At 34.2% G+C, this 26,754-nt stretch overlaps 1 protein-coding gene across 1 annotated transcript in view; it reads left to right on the plus strand.

Annotated features, from left to right (window-relative positions):
• LOC136839363 (uncharacterized) overlaps window positions 1-9,311 on the plus strand; it is a 140,786-nt gene extending 131,475 nt beyond the window's left edge. The window contains exon 4 of the mRNA XM_067105274.1: window positions 5,605-9,311. Within this exon, the coding sequence (XP_066961375.1) occupies window positions 5,605-5,840 (236 nt within the window). The 3' untranslated portion in view covers window positions 5,841-9,311. The remainder of the gene's footprint in view (window positions 1-5,604) is intronic.
• Window positions 9,312-26,754: the final 17,443 nt, after the last annotated feature.

Here is a 26,754-nt window from a genome sequence, read left to right on the forward strand (position 1 = left end):
CATAAAGATGATGAAAGGTGTCAGTCATACAGCCATTAAAAAACCCTGAAGAAAGTAAGGAGGAAGAAGCGCATCAGATGGAACTCCGCCAGTCATCGTAGCAAGATAAAAAAGAATGATGAAAAATTACAATATTAAAACAACACGACTTAAAAAACCAAGAAGATGAACGCCCATCCCTCCCAAAAAGGTAGATTTAAAATGATCAATTGTTGTTTTCCATGACGAGGGCATCTAGCGCCCTGTTGCGACGAAAGTAGGAAATGGCAATAATAAGGGTTAATGAATTGCCATAAATTAAAAACAGACAGAGGAATTTCGACAATAAAGGGCACTTGACGTTAACCGACGCTGATGAGCAAAGGGCGCCGGCAATTAGGGAGGTTGTCCGCTTACATAAAAGACTTTTGCTTTGTTTATCAAAAGATTTCGGAGAAGTTGCAACAGGATATATTATTGCATAAAGCAACCTTGGTTTTTTTGTAGTTATTTAGTTGTATTAACGTTATCCTTATTCATTCAGCTTCCACTTAATTCCAGATGGCGTGATTTGATTATTTAAGTGATAATGCAATTTATTTTGTAACTGTTGAAAACGAGATGTTATTGTTATTATTGACTTGGCAACATTTTATTTATCTAAGTTTCTGGTATTATTTATCAGTTCTGTAAGTAATTATATTCGGCTTTTCACAATACCATAACTTACCATTTATTTATGCATTTCAGTTAGTATCTGTATGATGATTATATTTGCAACATCATTGATATTTGTTAGCAATTCTGACGAATTATTATTATAGCTACTCCTGTTAAGATACAGAAATTGTCCACAGAACATTCCGAAGGCTAAAAAATCCGAAACAATTCAGCATCACTTCGCCCAGTTTCCTGGTCAAACAATGACTTTTACGTTGCGTTGTTAGCTTGATATACGAATTTAAAACGAGACCTCGTTGTGGTGGACTATAAATTAAATTGGTCGAAAGATCACCTGGTCAGGTAGGTGAGTGATAATAACCGACGATTAAAAGGAAAATACGTTAAGCGCAAGAGAATGGTTTATATATCTATTAAACGCTTTAGGTGGGCAGATTAAATTTTAATATACAAAAAACCTAGTTGTAAAGCGTTTTTCCTGGCTTGTTGACTATTTTAAAGCAGATTTTATTGATCTAAAACCTACGTAGAATTCGTTCGTTACTGGCATTCATATACAACGTTCTTGTTTCTTTCCTTGTCGAATCTTTTTGTATTTCAGGTAACCTTTATAAGGAATGCAAAATCTATTCCTTTACCCATCTCTTTAATATTAATGGGAAAAAAACAAGAAACAATTTCGGGGAACATGTGTTTGATATCTGACATATGCGGCTGTGCTGATTATAATCATACATTCGTTTGTTTAGTATTAGTGGAATTTAAAATTTTCGTTTATAAAAAAGTATACCTATGAAGCAACTGTTTTGAGGATATTACACCTAGTGCAAAAAAAAAAAAGGCTGCAAACCCTCGTTTATCCAGACTTGAAAAATCCTTATGAGACGTTACATGGTGCTCGTGCTTGCAATTGACGCTGCTGGTCTTGTTGCAATGTTCGCAAGCACTTTTAAAAAGGAACCAAAAATTATGAAATATAAGAAAAAATACATAAAGGTGGATGTTCAGTTTTTTTTTTTTTTATTGGCTGTTGTCACACTTTACCTTTGCTTTATGTAGATTTCCTGGCTGAGGCTTGCTCGTTACTGTGTGACCGTTCTGACAATTTCAGTAAAGGTGAGAATTTCTAAGGTTATTAGAGAATTTCAAAGATTAGTATGGAATCTCAAAGGTTATTTGAGAATTTCTTAGGTTATTAGAGAATTTCGAAGGTTATTGGAGAATTTCTAAGGTTATCAGAGAATTTCTAAGGTTATTAAAGAATTTGTAGGGTTATTAGAGAATTTCTAAGTTATTAGAGAATTTCTAAGTTATTACAGAATTTCTAAGGTTATTAGAGGATTTCTAAGATTATCAGAGAACTTAAAAGGTTATTAAAGAATTTCTAAGGTTATTAGAGAATTTCTAAGATTATCAGAGAACTTAAAAGGTTATTAAAGAATTTCTAAGGTTATTAGAGAATTTCAAAGATTAGTATGAAATCTCAAAGGTTATTTGAGAATTTTTTAGGTTATTAGAGAATTTTGAAGGTTACTGGAGAATTTCTAAGATTATCAGAGAATTTCTAAGGTTATTAAACAATTTGTAGGGTTATTGGAGAATTTCTAAGTTATTAGGGAATTTCTAAGTTATTACAGAATTTCTAAGGTTATTAGAGAATTTATAAGATTATCAGAGAACTTAAAAGGTTATTAAAGAATTTCTAAGGTTATTAGAGAATTTCTAAGATTATCAGAGAACTTAAAAGGTTATTAAAGAATTTCTAAGGCTATTAGAGAATTTCTAAGATTTATGGAATCTCAAAGGTTATTTGAAAGGTTATTAAATAAGGTTACTGGAGAATTTATAGGTTATCACAGAATTTCTAAGATTATCAAAGAATTTGTAGGGTTATTAGAGAATTTTAAAAAGATTATTAAAGAATTTCTAAGGTTATTAGAGAATTTCTAAGATTATCAGAGAACTTAAAAGGTTATTAAAGAATTTCTAAGGCTATTAAGAATTTCAAAGATTAGATTATCAGAGAACTTGAAAGGTTATTAGGGAATTTCTAGGTTACTGGAGAATTTTACGGTTATCAGAGAATTTCTAAGATTATTAAAGAATCTGAGGGTTATTGGAGAACTTGTTATTAGAATTTCTAGGTTATTAAAGAATTTCTAAGGCTATTAGAGAATTTCTAAGATTATCAGAGAACTTAAAAGGTTATTAAAGAATTTCTAAGGCTATTAGAGAATTTCTAAGATTATCAGAGAACTTAAAAGGTTATTAAAGAATTCCTAAGGTTACCAGAGCATTTCTATGGTTATTAGACAATTTCTAAGGTTATCAGAGTATTTCTAAGGTTACTAGGGAATTTCTCAGGTCATTAGAGAATTTCTAAGGTTATTCGAAAATTTCTAAAACTAGAAAACGTCTAAGGTTATCAGAGAATTTCTAAGGTTATTAGAGACCGCTTTTGTTAGTCAGCCTTAACGAGAAGTGCCATTAAGAAGTGACCTGTTGATGAACTGACATTCGAAGGAAAACTGATTTTGTTCAAGGCAAGACTCAATTTCTCTCTCTTTCTCTCTGCCTCTGAATCACTTTCTCTCTCTCTGTTTGCGACTGTCTTCTTCATATATGACCAACTTTAGTTTTTAGTTTTAACGAGAGGTGTCATTAAGATGCTGCGGCATGATGAGGTAGTTGTTGAAGAAATATGTTTTGTTCAAGAAGACACAAAACCTTTTCTTCTCTCGGAATCATTTTCCTCTTATTTATAGAGCTTATTTAAATGTCTGGCTTTAACGAGAGGTGTCATTAGGAAGTGACCTGTTTATGAAGCAATTTGAAGAAATGTTGCGTTTGTTTAAGGAGGCATTGTCTTTTTAAATTTTTACTATCTATTTATCTCTCTCTCTCTACATATAATACATATGTATATATATATATATATATATATATATATATATATATATATATATATATATATATATATATATATATATATATATACACTATATATATACATTCACAACCTCATATAAACATATATATACACACATATATATATATATACATGTATGTGTGTATATATATATATATAATATATTTATATATATATATATATATGTATATATGTATATATATATATATATATATATATATATATATATATATATATATATATATATATATATATATATATATATATACATACGTTCTTAATGGAAGACTATCATTATCCTAAAGAGTTTTAAAAGACCACAAGAGAGATCTTGGAATCTTCCACAGCATCCAGTGTCACCGACCGACTTGTAAAACTTGTCTGTTCCGTGTCTTAGGGTATGAACCTTCATACGAGAGAGACCTTCATAGAGAGAGAGAGAGAGAGAGAGAGAGAGAGAGAGAGAGAGAGAGAGAGAGAGAAAAATAAACGCAATCTGAGAACGAACTTAGAACATCACGACTCTCATAAACTGGGTCTGGAGAGAGAAGATATTTGACCGATTGAAAAATTCATAGTTAAAAAAAAAAGCGTAGGCGGTCATATAAAAGGTACTAGGAAACCAGAATGTAATCGAATATTAAAACAGAAAATAATCTAATTTTTATCAAACGTCAAAGGAGACAATGATTGATTAGTTTATGTGGACTGGCTTTGCAATGACTATGACCATCGAATCCGTCAAAGTCAAGACCCAAATTAATTTGAAAATGTCACTGGATTGGCACATTGGATTAAATCCTCTGAAAATGACGTTTGTTTGGTATATCTGGTTAAATGATCTGGAAAAGGCACTTGCTTGGTATATTGGCTGAAGTAATCTGAAAAAAACTGATTCTGTGAGATTGCTTTGATAAGCATTGACTGGTTGATTGATTGGTCTGCGTCAAACTGGAGTTCCAGTCTTAGAAATCCTGTATTTTATTTCGTTCAATTCGAGAGAATTATTCTATCAATAATTGCAGAGAACAAGACATTTTTGTTCACAGTTGATTGGCCTTATGATGTATATGTTTCAGGTCAAAGCTTCAAAACTCTGTGCTTATGAAACGATAATTTCTGACAAAAAATGCACTGTAGGTTCCCTCATATTGCTTAATAAGCAGTGCTTGAAGTCTTGGGTAGTTTCGTTTTTTTGAGACATGTACAAAACATTTCTTTTCTTAAATCATGTGATTACTTTTTGTGTATACACTAATAAAACAAGTAAAAAATGCGCCAAAGTTTCTTCGGCGCAATCGAGTTTTCTGTACAGCCGCTACAGCGCATAATCAAGGCTACCGAAAATAGATCCATCTTTCGGTGGTCTCGGTATAATGCTGTATGAGCCGCGGCCCATGAAACTTTAACCACGGCACGATGGAGGCCTATCCTATATCGCTGCCAGAAGTACGATTATGGCTAACTTTATAACCTTAAATAAAACAAAAACTATCGAGGCTAGAGGTCTGCAATTTGGCATGTTTGATGATTGGAGGGTGGATGATCAACATACCAATTTGCACCCCTCTAGCCTCAGTAGTTTTTAAGTTCTGAGGGCGGACAGAAAAAGTGTGGGCAGAATAAAGCGTGGACAGACAAGACAACGCCGGAGCAACAGTTTTCTTTTACAGAAAACTAAAAGGGCCTTTTTTGTCAACGAAGACTGTCCACTCAAGTTTTACTTTTCAGTTTCATGCTTCGGTTTAATTTACGTGTATGGAAATAAGAATACACTGGAGATTTACTCTTGATTCTGACTTAGCTATGCATGATACTTTATGCACTTTATTTTCGGAAAACACATGTAGAATTTGACTGCCATGTAAATCATATAAAAGCCAATTTAATTGTAAATGTATGAGTCTTAACATGTATATAACTGTTTGATGTTGTTTCGTACGTAAACTTATTGTGTTTACTGAAGATGAACTTCATTCTATGCAAAGAAAACTAATGTATCTTCTCGCTTCCAGACTGCGTGAAAACCGGCCAGCTGAGCAGCGTCTGGGTCCCTGCCCGCCGACACTTGGAGCTGAAGCGAATTGACAGACCAGACACCCAATCACGATTGACGGCCACAGGCAACGTCGAATATGATTGGATGAGCGCCCACTACAACAGAACATCCGATGACATCACTCTTCTACCCTTCCCGAAGTACATTCACGAGAGAAAAGGAATTATTTGCGTGAAGAGAAATCAAAATTAACGAGCATGAAATGTTTCAAAATTACTCTCATTATTTTTCCCATACGCTAAAAACATTAGAAATAAGCTGTGCGTTTTCGAAGTGCTGTTAGTGCACGGATCCAATGAAGATAGTAGATTTAAGAACGAATGGAAGTCGTTTTTCTGTTATAATTAATTTAGAGTGAATGCTAAAGTAGATTTAAGAATTTTTTTCTCGTAGGAAATTATCTGAAACAATTTGAATGAATTCTGAAGAACATTTAAGAATTTGATTTTTTCTATAGTAGAAAATTACTATCAGATGCTGCAAGAGTCTTCATTTGAAAAAAGAAAAAAAATTAAGTCTTGATGAGATTAGTTATACGAATCAAAATATTACCATTCAGTTTTCCTGATTATCTTATGTCTCCTAGAGACCTTTCGGATTGTCGGAAGTATCCTTAAATATAAGTTAACTTAAGATAATAATAGTGAGAATGTTAACTTACACTATATGATATCATTCTGAATCTTGAACTCGTCACAAATATGGAATTTTAAAAGAAGAATTTAGAAGTGGTTAGCGGACCATACGAATGTTGTTGTCCTTTCCTTTCTTCCGTTTCAGTTTTTTTCTTTTATTTAAATTTCTTGCTCTTGAGTGTCTTCTATTTATCTTAAATCTCACGCTCATTTCTCTTCTGTCAAATTAACGGCATACCTCTTACATTTAGCAGACGAATTCTTAGTTGCTTCGAATTGTGACGTCAGTAAATGATATAACATAAGTCTCTTAATTTCACCAGTTATGTACGTTTGTATACAAAAGCTGAATCATGTTTGCCATTTTCCCGATATAATACTAAATTAAGCAAAATATTAAGCAATCAAAACAAAACCTGTAAAGAACCTTGTGTTGAACAAGGCTAAATCTCGTTTCAGTTCTGGAGTCAGGTTAAAAACTAAGTAATGTGGTTTTGTAGTAATTGGAAAATGTTTAATTTTGCAGAGACATTGTTTGTAAGTCATTGCTATCATCAACAAACTTTTTACTGGCGATTGTAACTTCGCTCTCATCAGCCTGCAGTAAGAATTTTCGATAATGCAATAATTTCTGTAGCCTCCTCTCTTCTTGGGACCAACCTAGATAATATGTTCAAGATAAACAAGTGAATTTTGATGCTCAACTATTGTGTAAAAAAAAAATACTTTACAATTTCATTTAATGCAGCTCATCTTCATCCCACTTCTCTGGTAAAAAAAAAAAATCATTGCTAAGAGTTTATGAGTACTTTCAGCAAAAATTATTCACAGGTAGAAAAATCGACCACTGATATTTTAATTAATGTAAATCTCATGGTTTTGCAAGAATCAAATTATTTATAGAAATGGCCATTCTTTTCTTAAAATAATTTTATTAGTCGAAATAATATTGAATGATGAAAAACAAAGATTCCATAAGAATGTTTGTCAATGAAAGACCCGAGTGCCTGTAATATTCTTCATGGACAAACATAATAATTGATCATTGCTGTTGATCTGTTGTACGATGAGGATTTTTCTTTTAATTTTTTTGTCTTCCTAGTCCAATATTATTGTATTAATATGTATTTTATTTCTGTGTAAGAATGTTTAAGTCTTGATATCAGGTTAATGTTTAAACTTCCCTTAGTCTTATGTAATGTTTTTGCTCAGGTAAGCTAAATTACTCATGAAACTATTGCTCATTTTTTCCCAAAAATATCTATCTAACTTTTCAGGCCTTTTTGTTTCGGCCTTTTTCGTTGTTATTTTCAGCCCTTTTCATTTATTTTTCGTCTGTTTTTTTTAGAACCTCCGTTTATTTTTTTCACATTTTTCTATCTCTTTTTATCTATCTATATCTGTTTTTTTTTAGAAGTTTTTCTTTTCATTTTTGCATTCTACTTTCCTTTTTCAGCTCTTGACTGTGGCTATTTTCAGAACTTTAATTTTTCTTTTTTCCAGAATTTTCATGATCATATCAAACAGATTCCAATGCTTACTTGCATTCAAAAACGGTCCATTTATTTTTCAAAATTGCAAAGAAAGTTTTGCCACTATAAATATAGCATATTAATATTTCATTTCCTCCATAAGTTCTGACTTTGAGATTCATCTCATATTTACCTGTAAAATAAACTTTGATATTTGAAAATGATTATAAAAGCTTCTTTAATAATACTTAGGTATATGCTGGTAGGAAAAGTTAACTTTCCTATAATATAAATCTTTGTTTTCAAAGAGGCCGTACTAGCCCGTCCACTTTGGGTTCTTAATTTTTAATTACTGTTTTCCTAAATTATATCCTACTTTGAGATTAAATAAAAAAAATTTAAAAAATTATGAAACTTATTAACAATGGAAAATCGACGCAACTCCTTGTGATAGCTGAATAGTTGAGTTTCCCCAATGCTTTTTGTTGTTGATCATTTTCTTTACCTATGTGTACGCCCATTTTCTTTACCTATGTGTACGCCCCATTTTCTTTATATGTGCCCAGCCCTTTTTCTTTACATTTTCTGTTTCTAGTTTCAATGTGCTCACATTTTCTCTGTATTTTTATATATTTGAAATAACATCTCATTAATAATGAAAAAAAGGGAAAAAAAAGGTGGAATAAAGTTCGACTTAGTCCGCTAATAAGTCTGTGAAAATATCTAATAATAATATCAATATACTTTTTACTTTAAGATAAACAAACATTTCGGAAAAAACTAATTGTATATATATAAATATTTCTTATTTTTATTTTTAGCAGTTTTCTTATTTCTTTGCTTTCCATATCAAACCGGAATTTGAATATCTTAGTGACAAATAGCACAGTGTATTTCTGCTTTCTTGTCTTGATGCTTACTATATTTCATTCCAAATGAATGCTGTTCGACCCTATGCTATTTTGCCTTATGATAAGAGAGTCCTAAATGCCATCTTGCGTAAACTGCTTTCATTCTATCCAATGTGAAGCCCTCTTGTAACTTGGGTAGTTGTATATTAAATTTCCCTTTACCGATAATAAAATAAAAGCTACATTGTCAGGTCACTACAACAAAGGACACACTTTGATGAAATGCAGTCAAATGTTGGCACTGTTCACATTAATAAACGTTTTAGGTATACAGTTCGTCTTTGCACTTTCTGTCTAGCAGGTAAATATTAAACATAAAGCATAAAAACCTTGTCCCTCTTTACCTTTGGGAAATATCCTCCTAATGTCTTATTCCTCAGAGTCTGAATTATTTTCTTCTTTGTATTTTCTTCTCACTACATTCTCCCCATCTTATCCTTAACGTTCTAACTATAGTTTTTCTTCTGTTTTGTTTTTGTTGGACGATTTCAACATTTATCTGATATCCTGACCTCTGGCTCATATTTACCCTACAATTCTTGTTCGTTTTGATGTTTTGTACACGTCTTTGTATATATATCTATATATCTGTAGATTGTACTTAACCGTTGTAGTTGAATAAAGACGTTATTTTATTACAATAAACCCTGAGTTTTTTAATCTTTTTGGACACGGTATAAAACTGTTCGACCACAAAACTGTTCGACAACTGTACTACATCGAGCATTAATGCTTATGGTGTGTTCAAAATTTGGTCACCATATCAAGATTGATTAGCTGTCATTGTCTCTTCTCAACAAACCACTACCATAGAAAAGCTCAGAAAAGTGTACCTCCAAAGTGACTGATGCCTGCATTTTATTTAGAATTAGAAATAATTACATTACCGTTCCAATACTTATGCATAAACACATCTGCATGAAAAAGCATTATAAAAAGCAATGCTGACAATCTCTGAAATGATCTAAAACTGCCTCCTTTATGGGATTGCCATCCCACTTAGCACGACCAACAATTCGTTCCTAAGAAAATAACTTCAAGGGAGCCATAAAAATGCCTAGCTGCTAACGCCTTTATGAGAATTGTGAGAATCTATGAATAAAATACAGATATACCTTAAGAGATGAACATTTTTAGATAACATAACAGAGCGGAAAAGGTAAGGTGAAACCACGCTTATCCCATACAAAGACTTTTTTTTCGAATCTAATTTTTCCATATTTCTTCCAAGTGGTTTTAACCAATATAAACCAAATTAATATTTTCAGGAAATTCATTGTATGCTTGAATTACATTAATAACAATATTTAGCCTCTAGTGCACTAAAAGGTTACGATAAAGTCGAAACAGAGTTAGCCTTATTTTCAGTAAGGTTGATCTTGACATAAACATACGCCGTCTGGGCGCCGGTGGCTATAGTCGTTTTGACACCGGGTTACAAAAACAAGCAGTTCAGCAAATACTCAGAAGCCCTTGATTAAATTTGAAGTCATAAACTTAGCAGACATCCATAGTAATGTGGTAAATGACCTGAATTACTCTCTTCGAAAGGGAAATGGCTCGCAGGTAAGTTAAACAGCCGTAATGGTCAAATACGCGTTATGTCTCTTGTAAGATGTCACAGTAACCATGAGTGATTTGTTTGCAATTAATAGAAAATGTCTGATGAATGGTGGATCCACCGGCGAGGGAGCAAACATAACCTCATCGAGGCTTTCCCCTTTCCATTTTTTAAATCATGATATGGTCACTCACTCTTCATATTGTCCTTTCACTTTTCTATAAAGAGAGAGAAAGCCAGAGTATAATGCAAAATACCTATCTGAGAGAGAGAGAGAGAGAGAGAGAGAGAGAGAGAGAGAGAGAGAGAGAGAGAGAGAGAGAATAATTTTACCCCATATGGATGTTACGATTACCTCGTCGAGGGCGGTTCCCCTAACTCGGCCTTTTTTAAATAATGAAATATGAATTTGGACGGAGCACTGGTCGCATACATCTGCAATTTTTCCTCTTATTTCTTGAGAGAGAGAGAGAGAGAGAGAGAGAGAGAGAGAGAGAGAGAGAGACTCGGTACCTAAGGGAAATCTGATATTGCCGGTGGGAAATATATTTTCCACATCTGACATTAAGAAGGAAGCTTCCAATTTCCTTTAATTTCATCCTTGGGGGAGGGAAGGAAGGAGCGAGTGTAACCACTACAATATGAAATCAACATTTTTAATTTCTACGCTGGCTTTATGGAAATAGTTTTCTCTTTCATTTTCGCCTACTGTGTTACTGCCATTAGATGTGATGTTAATTCATAACTTTCTTTTGCGTCTTTTTAATATCCTACTCATTCTTTATTAAATTCTATAAACACTCACCTGAAAGAGTATCGGCTACAAAAGGAAAGTTTCCTGTAATGTATCTTTTATGCGTTATCAGGAAACGTTTGTATATAGAAAACGTCATTTTATTTCCATGCTATAAGACTCATTTGCATATTGTACCTTAATCATGTTTTATAAGACATCGTGTTCTATTACTACATAATTTAATTTGCACATATGACTTTAGTGTGATAAAATTTTATTCCTTCTTTTATGTTTATGTTAAGTGTTGTTAAGTTTACTTTCCTACTTCTATTATGATTATTCGATTCTTTGTAAGATAAAATCCTTTTATAAAGATGCATTATTTTCATAAGACAGGGTTCTCAACATTAATAATATGTTTTTCCATGTATGAAGAACCATCGTATTCCCAATTATTAAGCGGTAAGTATATTGTTTCTGCTTCAAAAGACGTAAGATAATTTCAGGATTTTACATACAATTGTTTGCAGTGCAGAATGTTATTTTTTATTATCCTCCTCGTGTTGAAAGATATTATTTACGTGACATTAAATACTATTCCATTGTAAGATATATATATTTACGTGTTAGGTTTGTAAGATATATATATATATATATATATATATATATATATATATATATATATATATATATATATATATATATATATATATATATATATATATATATCTTATTATGAGGTATTAATTATAGAAACATATGCTCGACCAGGATTTATAAACGGCCTTTTTCACGTCCTTTTTAATGTTATCAAGGACATATCTCTCACCCACCATGAAATATATTTCTCATCCATTACACGATAAATCTCATAAAATTGTTTGACACTGGGGATAAAAGCCATACTCGGGTTCTAAAGGCTGCATCTTTCACGACTTAATGAACTATATTCCTCGCATCGTCCACGATGTACTTCTCATATACGACGATAGACACTCACAGCAGAGGCAGAATGAGACACAGGTAACAGCGCGTTGATTACACACAGGTAACAACAGCAAGTTGTATTTCAGCTGGAGTCCAAAACGACCCCCAGGAATGCTCCTCCTTGAGTGGCTCCATGCTGATGACGAGCTTCCCCGCCATTAGCCGTTCATTTCCATCAGTAATTTCGAGTAATTAGGCTGAGTGCCTAAGTAATTATGGATTATCGAATGCATTTCCTGAAGGATGGTTCCATCTGCGCGGCGTTGATTATGCGCGCGATGTTATTCTACCGTAATGACTTCGGCAATGATATCAAAATGGATGCATGATGGTGAGCGCTTCGTCAGAGCGATCTTTGGATCTATCGTAAGTTCGTACTTTTTTAAGCTGAGGCTTATTAGCAACTATGCACCATTATTAATCGAATATACACCCTAGTAAATAGTTTCAACAACTTGTATGCAAATAAAAAAATCTTTGAAAGTGGAAGAGTGTTATTTATGGTATATATTTATGTTGGTTGGTTGAAACAATCTGGAATAAATTTTCCCACTTGTAGATTTATAAAATGTGTAAACATACATACACTGTCTTGTCCAACATACATGACTTTTATAAGGGTTCCGTATAACATACAAGCTTAACAGACATTGCTCCTATACGCTGCGAGGTCTACATCTTCAATATGTCATTTATTAGCCATATTCCGTCCTTCTTTTGTGTGACATCGTCAACGATTTTTTAAATAATAACAGTAGGCTACAATTTTAAGGTAGTGTCGTCTTTACATCCCGTCGAGAATACTATAATCTTCTTTGTATTCTTACTAATTATATTAGTGCGGTAAACACTCCTGCCCATCTGTGCAGTAATTAAAGAGATTATATTACAAATTAGGGAAGATTATACGCCTGTCAAGAATTTTGAGAACTTTAAACGACTTATCATGATTCTTCCCGTTTCCGCTACCCATGTCAGCGAAGAAGTTCGCCGTTCACACACACTTACACGCAAGCACACACGTATCCTGCTACAAACAACGCAGTGAGTGCCCACATCCTTATTTTTATTTTTGTAGCACATGTGGTCCACGGGTAATGAATTCCATTTACCTATGGCAATTATTTAAAAAAATGCACAGGAACCAAAAGTATTTAATGTACTTATAACACAGTTGCAAAGCTACTTAATTATTAGTGTCATTTTTTGACACTTTCATGTAAGGAAACAACTTTCTAATGGCGTTGCTTAAATCAGTGACATCATTCACTTTTACAGCAGCTAAAAATACTGTTATTAACAGTATCTTGGTTGCGTAAGCAAGGAAACAAAACCACTTCTCTGATTTTTTTTTCCTGCAATCTCTCTTCTGTTAAATAACATGAATATTGGTACACGGTATTCTTCGAATAAAGGAAATAATGAAATTCTTGTATTTTGCAACTGGGCTTTCCAACGACTACGTTTGTGATATTTTCCCGACAAAAGTATCACCGGTTTTTACAAATGAACGAGATTCGATAGATAAGAATACTGGATAATACCAATCAATAATTTATTATATCGCAGCCTACACGATACGCCCTCTTTAACAGTTTTTACTAAATGACAGCATGTGTCTCTTATAATTTGGCAATTCTTCCTGTACGGCATAATAACATCAGGATCTATCACTAGGTACACTTCAGCAAGAGAATCTGCAGAGCTAATGACTGCCTCCATGCATCAGCTACTAATATTTAAATTTCCAACTACACTTTGGTCACCCTGGCTTGGTAGGCTTAAAATTAACACTACTGTTATTTGTATTTAGTCTTCTGCCCCAAACAACAGACAGAAAGATAATTGGACATTAGGTAGCAGTCTAAAGACTGAAGTTCTTAGTTTACCTGTACTCAAAATCCAAATCATTATATGATGGCAATGTAAAAGAGAAGAGTTTAAAAGGAAGTACTGTCTTATTCTTTCCATCCCCTTCCGGAATGAATAGATTATAAGAACCTGTACATCAGAATATCAAATAATCACTATGCAAAGCACCAAAGGAAAGGTTAGATCAAAGGCATAGTTATGTATTTTTTTTCAGGGCGAATTCTCACTAATAAAGGAAAGTGAACTGGAACTTGCCTATGTTTATCATAAACAAAAAATTTTGCATTTTTTTCAGGGCGAATTCTCACTAGCAAAGGAAAGTGAACTGGAACTTGCCTATGTTTATCATAAACAAAAAATTTTGCATTTTTTAACTTACAGTTTCGATCTCTCTCTCTCTCTCTCTCTCTCTCTCTCTCTCTCTCTCTCTCTCTCTCTCTCTTTTCAAATAACTTTCTTGTTTTCTGGTTTTCTACCTCAATTTCTGCATTTATTATTCTCTGAATTTTATACTTAATTCCAGTACAAAGAATAATACCGTGAAACAGATCCCAACAGGACACGTATAGAAAATAACATTCGCCGTCCGATTCAGTGAAAATAAAAAAATGCGTATTCCGTCAAACCTACGTTTAGCCTAAAAAAAAAAAAAAAGTTAGCGTTCGTTTTCCTATGTCTGTTTGTCTGTCACGCTTCCTCTTGACATCTCGAGGAGGAAAAGGACCTCATTCGGTGCGTCTGTCTCCTTCCACACAGGGAGGAAGTCATTACAAACACTTCCTTGCACCACAAGAGGACGCGACCTCTGAATCTGGCATATTCTCGCAAACTGAGAATTAATTTTGCCTTAGTGTGACCTGAGGCAGAAGTGCGTGTGAGCAGGCAAGCAGCAGGGCAAAAGAAGAGACGTGCTTGACAGACCAAAGAGACGGAGAAGAAGAAGATTGCAGTGTTGCGTAAGTTAATTTCTTTTTTTTTTTACTACGTCTTATATCTTTTACTGCTTTCGTGGATAACATTTAAAACTGTAGTGTCCTAAATGCATTTTTCGTTTTTTTTCGTCGCTTTTATTTCTGTAACTCTCTCTGTAAAGGCGTAAGATAAAATATTAAAGTATTAATGCCATAAAGATATATAAATATACATATTTTTCATGCTTTATTTTTAACGATGTTTTATATCTTTTACTGCTTTCGTGGATATAATTTAAATTGTAGTATCATCAGCACACTTTCATTCTTTCTTGCTTTTATTCATCTAGAACTCTCTTGGAAGAGACGTAGGACACTATATTAAAATATTACTATCATTAAGGTACAATGATTAAGGTGAGAGAGTTTTCCCTTATGATACTTTACTGATTTCTTGTAGCCATAAATCTATATACTTATAGGGTGTTTCGAAATTAGAGGCCCCCTTCTAAAGCATAAACTAAAATTGATATGGACAAAAACAAAAGTAATTCAGAACAGGTATTTATTTAAGTTTCTCTCAGATTATTTAATATTTTGTGTGGCCTCCATCTGCCTGTACCACAGCCTGCATTCTTGAGGGGTATGATTTCAGCATATCGCAAAAAAGCTGAGATTCAAACTCCATTTCCCTGAGCATTTCGGTCACCTCTCTTCACAGGTCGTCGAGGCTTGGTATACCATCATAGTTCACTGTGAGTGCTTCAACACGATCCTTTAAGATACTACCAATGTTTTCACACGCATTAAGGTCAGGGGAGCTACCTGGAAATTCACTTGACGAGAAGAAATCGATACCACTGTTTTCAAGCAGCTCCTATGTCTGAGGAGCCTTGAAACATGTTGCCTTATCATGCAAAAATGTGACTCCTTCAACAGATAACACATTTTCAGAATCTTTGAGGAAAGGAAGTACTCCACTAGTAAGCACAGTTTCTCTGAAGTATTCGCCATTCCATGACTGTCCTTTTTCTTTGATGATCCACATTAACCGTTTGGCTGTGAAACAGAGAAAAATTCCTAAACATTCAGGAAATTTCACAACCTGGCGATAGCGCACGTCATCGCTGATATCATCCAACTTTGCAGCCCAAATGATGTCATTTTTATGATTTGGCTTCCTGACTGTGTAAATGAAGAATTCATCTGATGTGGCAACATGGAGAAAGTCAGCTTCATCCCAATCTTTAAGAAATGAGCCACAAAACCATCCACGGTCTTCTCTCTGTTGCTGAGTGATGTTGGGCTTGCTGATAACATGAAATGGCTTGATACCAGATTTTTTCAACTCACGATATACAGCACTATAACTTCTCTTCTTTCCCCTTTTTGTTTCTAGTTCAAGCACCAATTTACGTGAAGACTTTCTTGGTCTACCCACTGCCTCAGCTATGATGTCTTTTGACTCCTGAGAAAGGACTTCAGGCCTTCCAAGATTCTCACTCTTTTCATAACGACAGTCATATGTATTTTTGTTCCAGTTTCTTTTAACGAAGGATTCATCTCTTTTAATGTATTTAGCTATCCAGGAACGTGAAATGAAGGATGCGCCAGCATCCCTGGCCTCTCTGAAGGTTATAGCCCGGATTCGGTCAATCCATCTGATTTCCTCCGAGTCGTTAGCCATGGCTGTATCTAACTCTGTCACTCAGTCTGAAAATACAAGAAATGTAAAATGAAAAATAGCTTAATAGAAATTTTAAATAATGTACTTGGAGAGAGAATATAGCAGAAAACTTCATAACTTTTCATTTGTTCTGTGGAGGGGGGGCTCTAATTTCGAAACATCCGGTACTTGCACACACTCACTTACATCACACATACCACAAGGAAAATTACAAACTGGATGTAAATCCTGACCTGTTTCGGCCTTTTTTCTAAGCCATTATAGAAAGAATGATACTTAGTGGTAGAAATTCACAATATATATGAGAAGGGGACAGTACAAACAAGCATGCAGACAGTTGGATAACAAAAATCCACACCTAACCTTATTTTCTTTTTAGTAAAGAGGTCATAGAGGCACAAATCACCTAGTGCATGGAGAGGTCACCTTTGTCCAAGCCATTTTTATTATACAATAGGTAACAATTTTTCAATAAATATTGTTCGCTTTTGTGTTGCCATTAAAAACAAGTACTTTTCAGAACTTTATATGATTCGCATCAGGCGGAACGTAATTCTTCATTCAGTGATAATGTATTAAAAAGGGCATTATTTAACAATATGTCACTTTCCCTTGAAAGCAGTGGCACCAGGGAAATTGTAAGAAAATAATTACTAAGACATATAATCTTAAATTTAGTCTCTGTCGCTTTACGTAACCAACATGAAGGGAATCCATATGTTGCTGACCCGAGAATACAGACAGAGTGCAGACACATTCCACAAAATTAGCCACACCACATGCGCAAGTCATCAACCTTATACAGTGCTCCATTCATCTCTATGTTAAACAAAATCTTTGATTTCGTGGATACTGCTGGATGCAAGAGATACTGGCAGAAAGGACTGTCTTTGTCCTGTTAAACTTTAAAGGTAATTGTCTCAGATAATTCTGCAACATCTTCGTAAGTACACAACAACATTTTCAATTAAAAGGTTAGAATAATTCGAAACGAGGTCAGGTATGTCGCATAAATAACAATTTATGAGAATGACATGGACAGAGTGTGGCTAAACTATTCAAGTTTCCCAATTCTATTAGTAATCGACGTTAGAAGCACAATATCACGCAATAAAAACTCCAAAGAGAAAATTACAGACATATATATAAAAGGAGAAAGTTACAGAAATATATATATTAATACCATGAACTCGAGAATTCACAATTGGCCAATCGTCAAATGGTTAGAAATGACGTCAATATTACATCAATACCATTCAGGAACCAGCTGTGTTACCTGGCAGTATCGAATGTTACTCTGATTGAAGCATACAGACCTTCTAATGATCACCAAAATACCTCCGTGTGTAATCTCACCCGTTATGGCCCATAGAGGAAGATTGATTTTTTCAGGGCGCTCGATGATTAGGTTCATTTATGAGAGAGAAGTCATCTTCAGGGGGAATTATCTGGCTGGGAATGGAGTTTCGCTTGTCAGTTCTGTGTAGCTTGTGTGTTGGTGACAGTGGTGGGCTTAAATTCGAAAAAGAGGCATCTTTAACAACTACTGTATACTGAACATACAAATGGATATAAAGGAGGTATCAGTAAACTATCAAAAACACAGTTACCAGTTTTCTAATTGTATGTAGTATGTAGTATTGCTAAACTTTTTTTTTCGAATTTAAGCTTACCACTGTCACCAGTACAGAAGATTACATAGAATATATATATATATATATATATATATATATATATATATATATATATATATATATATATATATATATATATATATATATATTATATATATATATATATATATATATATATATATATATATATATATATATATATATATATATATATATATATATATATTCCTCGTAACCTTCATTGTGGTCCATGTGCTGTTCTGTCCCCAGTATCAGGTAACATGGCTGTAGATAAGGCCCCTGGTATTAAAGCCGGGACTAGAAGAACCAGCCCAGGTTTCTTAATTAACCTGGGGTCCATGGATGGCCTTCAAGGAGTCTGTGAAAGTCACATAGAAAATCTAATTAAAAATATAAAATTTTGCTTAAAAGTCTACATTTTTTGTGTCTTGCACTGTTTTCTACTCACATGCAACATTGCGCATTTTTGAGAGAGAGAGAGAGAGAGAGAGAGAGAGAGAGAGAGAGAGAGAGAGAGAGAGAGAGAGAGAGAGAGAATGTTCATTTTAAATGCCATAACCTACTGTTTTCGTTTAAATTACATTTTTTTTTCTTTTTAGCCCAAAGGCCATAGTTTTTCTTGTGACAAAGTTTTGGCAATGAAAGCGTGGCACAAAGCTGCAGGAGCGCTTAGGGTCCGTCCACATAGGATATACAACTGGCAGTGCTAATATTTTTTGTCAAGAAGACTCGATTTGAAAAAGCTAGGACTTTACCAAAACTTTGATATGCCCCGACACAAAGCCCTACAAAAGAAGCCACATGCGACTGGAGATACCTTAGTAAAGCCATGCGCACTGGAAATGGTCGAAATGTTTGGAGCTCAGAACATAGGAAATCAACTGAAGCAGTTCCTTCGTGAAATGAAGTTATTCACACTCGAATTTTTCATATTTCTGCTAATGTACTGAATCCATAAAGGGGCACTGGAAGCTGCACAACTTCCATGTGACATGCAATAGGATAAAACTACGGACGTCTCTCAGTATAGGCAACTCATGGTTTTCATTCGTTATAAGCGTGCAGATTCTAAAAAAGAAGAATTCCTTTTTTGTGAGCCCGTTTTAGAGACAACAAAGGCCACCGCATCTTAGAAATGGTGAGAAGTTTCTTTGTCAAGCAAAACAACTGGTTTTGCTGCTTTGATGAAGAAAGAAGCACCTCAGGTCATCGGTACCCACTGTTTTCTACCGTGTCCAGTCGTTTGAACGAGGTCAAGTTAAGCGAAGACAAATTGATCGAAATCACTTTGGGCATAAAATAAATTTTGGCATTTTAAGCGATTCCTATTGAGCGATGTCAGTTTTAGCGAACCTCTAACTGTCTTTTTAAGACATTTTGAGCGAAGCTGATAGAAATAAAACTATACTAGAGATAGTAGATAAAAAAAAATATACTAGAAATATACGTTTATTACTGTAAAAAAGATCAAAAAATAAAAAACGTTTTAAATGAAAAAAAAAATTATTCAACAAATAAAGACAATGAATTCTAGAAAGAATAACCACTCAATATGTAATATTGTAGGCAAGGTGTCTCAGATAATCAAGAATTTCTAAATCTCTTGTTTCAACAGTACTCTTAATTATTCTTCTGTCTAAGTTCTCGTATGTCCTCTTTTTTCGTGAGGGTTCTCCTGAAATTATTCCCAAATATTTCGTCCTTTGTCGGCTCTATTTCCTTCTTAAAGCCTCTATTAAGAGCTAAATTGTCGGGTGACTACAAGATAGACTGCCTTGGAAAGCAGTGTGCCACCCTTCTACGGCATTATTTGTTCTCGGGAGATCCAACTGAAACCTGCTAAAAACGTTCCACATAGATAACGAAAATTTAAGTCTTCTTCTACGGTTGTTTGTCATTGGACGGCCAATATAATTATCTTCGAAACAATCGAAAACAATGTCAACATCATCATAATTTTCCAAATGACGTACGGCTTGAAACCTTGTTATGACATCATCCGTAGGAAGAAATGCTGTGCACGTCATCATTGTGATTAACGTTCGAACATTTTCTTCGTTAACATATTATTTTTCTCTTAGTCCTCCCACGTTGGTAATCTTTCTCTATACACTCTGTCCTAAACGGAAGAAACATCCGGCTATGCTTGAGCGCGGGAATGCGCGTGTTATTGCATTTCTTGAAGCAATATCTAAGTCTATCAAAGCGGAAATAGGGTCTAGCAAAGGCTCTAGTAATTTCAATTTGTTGAATACTACTGTGTAACTTTCTTCAAATTTATTCGTGAGTAAAACGTGTATGCAAGGTACTACACTTTCCTTTATCAATGCATGCACTGTAAAAATTTGTAAAAAAAAAAAAAAAAAAATACTTGCAGCTGTTTTGAATGTTCCGTCAGCTAACCAGTGACGATTGTCTCTCAGCCAGGGAAGACTTTCATTAGTACCGAAATTTATAACCCTTTTCTCATCACTTATACCACTGACATGGAGAATGAAATTATCGCCCGTGAAAGTAGCCCGCAGGGATTCCGGGATGCATTTTCCTGAAGTCTGTACTAGTATCAACAGGCTCCGCCCCCTCGGCCGTTAACTCTCACATCAAGGCCCAAACGTCCTCATAACCTGGCCCATAATGTTAAGAGTAATGTGACCAATGCCAAGTCCCATGGTACTGGTCACTGATCGCAAGTCGAAAAGTGGATCACAAGCCCTTAACATTGATCACAAGCATGAAACTTAATACAGTTGTGTGTGTGTGTGTGTGTGTGTGTGTGTGTATGTATGTATGTCTCTCTCTCTCTCTCTCTGTCTGTCCTTCTTTCTGTCTCTGTCTATGACTGTCTGTCTGTATGTTTGTCTGTCTCTATCTCTGACTGAGGAAGTTTTGCGGTATAGATATATTTTGCATTGTATAATTATTATTGTAACTAGTCATCATAAAAGGAAACATACAGTAGTACCTGATTTCTAATGTATCTATGCCTAGTTGAGGCTGCAGGCGTGTTTGAGTTGACAATAAATGAAAAAAAATTATCTAAAAGAAAACAAAAATAGCTTAGTTATATATTTATTAGGTGTTATTAATAGCGTTATTTTATTTACAGTAATGTGGTGACTGGTGCCTACTACATAATTATGAAGTACAGTCATCTGGGTGATGTATTGCCTCCTCAGAGACGCGGAACATCCTGAGTGTCTCTGATTTGAAGGAGGCAGGATTTTCTGCCGAGAGTACTTGGGAAACTATCATTTTGAAGACATTTTAATGAAGGTTAGGAACAAAAAGTGAGCATGGGCAGGTCATTATCATGAACATTAGCCCAGACGGCAGACGCATTTTCCTGAGGATGTTTATCGGTAATAAAAACGGGTGTTGTAATCAATGAATATACCTTAAACGCAATGCCAGTAGGTTACTTTGTCTTATTAGTGTTCACAAATATTAAAAAGTCATACAACATACAGTATATATATATATATATATATATATATATATATATATATATATATATATATATATATGTGTGTGTGTGTGTGTGTGTGTATGTATATCTTAGCTAAAATGACGTAAAAACGTTATGCATTCAAATTCATTATCTCGACTTTGTGAGATGAAATTATAGACAACATTGGCAGGGTGCGGTGTTACCATTCACCTAAACTTATTACACCATGTGCCTTTTATACAGTGTACCTTAAGAAAGGAGGAAACGTAGTGGCATAAGTCCATATCTTGTATATTTGCATTAATCGCTTATAATGTACTTTTCGTTCAAACAGCTACAAGTGCGCTACAGGCGCGTTCCCAAAGGTTATTTATGCAATCGTTGTTGGGAATATGCTAGGGGGCGGAGCCTGGCCAAGGATGACCGCCGAAGGAGCGGAGCCTGTTTATACTAGTACAGACTTCAGGAAAATGCTTCCGGGATAACGATGGATGCAGCTGATTGAGGGGAGGGCAGTTCCCCATTGCTCTTCACCTCCTAAGTATGGCACGTTTCAATTTTGCCCCTGATCCAAAAAATGGTTCATCTTGTAGACCAGCAATAGCATCTTGTAGTATCTTGGTGGATCATGTGTTGTTTCAGCAGCTTTGCAGACTTTTTATTTAACCCTTTTTTCGCCGACTTTAACAGGATCGGGAGCAATTTCTGTCCTTTCCGTATTCCAATGTGGTACTTAACCGTCCTTTGCAACCTTTCACTTCACAACGCCAGTGGTCTGGTTAAACTACTTTAATAATAATAAAGTAATTGTCGTTTGAGTAGCTTTATCCTTTCTATAAATGAAACCAGTAGAAGTTATTTTGCGTTTACCACGACTGGAAACTATAATGTCCATGATGGGTTAGCTTCGAGTGCTACTAAGAACTGGATAACTGGTTTGAAATTTCCCAGTAAGAAGACGAAAAAAAGAATTGAATTGAAAAACATCAACGAGCCATTCAAGTTGTTAACTAAGAATGCTTCTAATATCTTTGAATAAGTGATTTGAAAAACATAACGGCCAATAAAGTTAATAACCATTCATGATAATCGTTTAAAACCAACCTTCGCTGAAATTATCATTCCCTCTTAATGTTCGTTCAAAATGACTTTGTTCAGCATGACTTCGCTGGACATTAACTTCACTCAAAAGGAATAGAACCGTTTTCTACATCGCCGTCCATTGGCATCCAAGATTGCCAGTAAACAAGACGTTTTGTCTGCTGGCGTGAAATCTACAAATTCATCAGAGTCAAGGTGTTGAGTCATAGCATTTCCAAGAGGTCTGATCAAGAATGGGAGCAGATCTTGACGGTCTTCAACACACAGAGGTTCGCTAGCTCACCAGAAGACAAGTCTTAAATCGCTTGATTGAACTTTGAGAAGTTTAACTTTCTTAAGAGAAAAAGAAATTCCATTATATGAACAGTTTCAAAGTGAGGAGTTCATTTATGGTTTAGTTTACTTCGCGGATATTTTTCGCCTTCTAAATGAGGTAAATCTTCTGGTTCACGGCTCTGCTGCAGTGAGCTAGTTAATGACTACAAGCTTTTCGGACCAAGCTGTATAAGAAGGATTGGTGCTAGATGACTGTATCAACATCTTAATGTTAACAATGCTCTTGCTGGCAGAAACTGAGTAACAAAGTCCTTTCACTTTCTCTGAAAGCAGCAATCAGAGGACCTCTGGATACCTGCTGAACTCTGTCCAAGGTTAAATCGGCTCAGGTGACCTTAAAGCCGAAACATGGATTCACAAAAAATGGATATGTTTTATGTATTTATAGAAAGATCATAAATTTTTGCATTAAACATAGCACGAACCATACCGTTAAGTAAAGACTGTTAATACTTTGCGTTTGAGGCATTAGATTTTCCAATGAAATAAAATAATTCACCGTAAACAACGTGTTCTTTTTATATAATTCCACTGAGCAACCAATAAGAATTCGAGCTATGCTTTTTTTTTAGCAGCCAATCGAAAGGCAGTATATATTTCTCGCCTAAACTACTATCGAAAATTACTCTTACTTATGTATTGCTGTTTGGAAAAAATGGAAATCGCGAATTATTGCCTGTACGCAAATTAAGTAAGTTTGTTGACGACGTTGTTTCCACAGGTTGAGGTAAAGTGCCTGAAAAACAGACGACATTTAGCAGTATTACCAGATTATTTAGGAAAAATTATAGTGATGGTATTCCTCCTAATCTTCTCTAGATACAAAAATTAACATAAATATTTATCGTGTCTCTTTTAGGCTTCGAAGGAAATTTATTCTGCCGTCTTTTATCGAAAATGAAATAGGTTTTCAGTTTAGTACTCTGTGTAACCATTAGGTTGCCGTGGTAAGACTTGTGAAAAAAAGAATCAAAACTCGAGTTACAGCTGTTGAAAGCTATACTGTCCAAGCTACCAATATGGAACAGGAGACTGGAGTCAGAGCGCTATGACAACGTTTTAATGTTAGAAGAATTGCTCTTGCAAGATGGAATTAAGAGTGCCAATGTCCTGTCAGTTTCTCGGAAGACAGATCTGCACACATTTGGATACTTCAAAGGTCTTTCAACGGTTACTACAGAGAGGGGAAAATTTCAACGGATTTGCAACAAGATATGAATATACAAAATAGTTATGACGATAGATATTCGTTAATAGAGAGTTACAGCAAAATTCAACAGGAACGAGATACTTTCTCGCCGGATAAGAGAGCAATAAGCCTTTTCATGTTATTTTAATAAATACACCGAGGTCGTTACATAATCTTAAAAGCTAATTTCTTTTCGGTAGTGGTTTCAGTTGGAACAATGCGAAGTAGAGGTATTATGAAGGTGCAAGTTTTAATATAAACTTTAAGAAATATTGCCGGATCTCAGGCTGCTATACCGAAACAAGGGGGAGTTTTCCTTCCTTCAATACTCCTTTTGGCCATGATTCAATGTCCTTTGTTCAAGGATAAGAACGTATTGATAAGGATAGTGATTTATTTCAACGGAAATGGATAAATACCGGAATGAGAAGGATTTCCTGCAGTCGACGACTGGCAAGGAGGAAATGAACTTGAAAGACAGAATTAATAGCTCTTCATTTGAAAGAAAAGAGGATGAGAAGGACGAAGATGAATTCCTGAAAAAAAACCGCTTTCCTGGAGGATGGCGCCATCGTTGACATGAGGTTCTTACGGGAATCAGGTCAGGGAAAATGCGGTCAAAATACAGCGATCAGAAATGACGTGATGCGTTTAACCCCAGGTACCAATGCAGCGATCGATATAAGAATACAAACAGAGCAAGAGATTCTGATGATAATCTGAAAATTATGTTAGATCTCAAACTGGAAAAAAAAGAAGAAAACCGACATTATATAGTTTATAAAAGGGTGCTGTTTGATGACAAGTGAGGAAGGAAAGACTCAAGAAACTTGATTTGGATGAAAGCTTTAACAAAGGATATGCCAAAAAGTTTGGCATTTAATTTGAAAAACAAAATATTCCGGATTAATTTTAGGTGTTTTAACTTATTAACATAATTATGAAAACAAGATAGGTAATCTGTCTCAAAATAAAACTCTTGTTTCAGACAAATTCAGTTAAATACTGATGTCATGTTCATCAGGAATTCTAAACACAATGCATGTATAGAAACCAAACATCAAGTTCTTTATTGTTAAATATAAAAGAAAGCCACATTATTCACAAAAACTGTTTATACTAATAGCATTAACAGTTATTGTAAATAAACTGTTTAATTGAAGATCATGAACGGTAGAGAGAATAAAAAAATTAAATGCTGAGCGTAAAGCGTCGTGTAGGATTCAATTTATATAGTTACGTGTACCATCAAATAACAACAACAAAAAGGCGAGACGATTGTTCAATATCCATTTTGCACAAATCTTCAAATAACTGGAAAACTGTTGATTCAGCAGGAAATTCGCAGTTAGCTAATAGTCGCAATGTGTTCTGGTGGAAACTACAGTGTCACATTCAGTGGTTTCATTAATTTTTAAAATATCCCCGAGTTGAAAAGGAACATTTATTGACTAGATATATTTGAGGATTAATTACAAATATTTATTGACTAGATATATTTGAGGATTAATTACACAATCATATTGGATAAGGTATACGTAAAGAACCTTGCTAGAAGTTTGTTGTAGCAGGATAATATATCAGTTATCCAGATTTCAAGTTTCCAAGAATAGTTATGTATTTAAATTCCACGAACCATGAAAATGCAGTGCATATCAGCATATGGGAGTTGTAAGGCCAATTTAAATACAGAGGTAACTGAGTAATAACTCACTAAAATTGCATCATGTTGTTTAAGATAGAATTTGTCAATGATAAACTATAAAATCTCACGCTTTAGGCGTAACTAATTCAAATGTTAAAATAAAAATAAAAACTAAAACTTTTCAAATAAAAAAACACTAATCATCGTATTTTCTATCTTCAACATTCAACACCAAGCCAAAAAACATCTCAAATCTTCTATTTTATGACTTTAGTAACGATTTACCTTTCTTCTTGATTCATTTGATCTTTAATAAAAATGAATAACTCTTTTACGTTTAGAACTCTTCTTGATGCATCTAACAAAAATGTAATTAAACCGTGATATCTCTTTTTGGCTTTCTGGGTTTTGGCAAGTTTTTGAAATTTAATATCCTTCGCATTCTTCAACTTTACCACAACTACCCGCAATTGCACACGCACGCGCTTACACACACATGTGAATATATATTATGTATGTATATATATATATATATATTATATATATATATATATATATATATATATATATATATATATATATATATATATATATATATATATATATATATATATATATATATATATATATATATATATCTATATGTTTTAACACAATATCCATTTTACACTAAAAAAAGACAAGAGCTTACTGTAGATATTCCTTACAAAATGAGAAATTACTGACCCAAGCAAAAGGATATATAAATGCTTGTAAGATAAGATTTCACATCTACAGTAACAGCAACAGAAAGCAAGTGAAAGGCATGATGAAATGTGATGGAAGATTATATGGGTTATATATTATGGATTGAGTGGTTGATTCATATAAATTATTATGGAGTTTTACTGACGAATCAAGTTAGGAAGATGAGTGATATGAGATGCTTGCAAAATGCTTCAGAGTAAGATATCATGCATG

The sequence above is a fragment of the Macrobrachium rosenbergii genome, chromosome 6 (assembly GCF_040412425.1).
Source record: "Macrobrachium rosenbergii isolate ZJJX-2024 chromosome 6, ASM4041242v1, whole genome shotgun sequence".
Lineage (NCBI taxonomy): Eukaryota > Metazoa > Arthropoda > Malacostraca > Decapoda > Palaemonidae > Macrobrachium > Macrobrachium rosenbergii.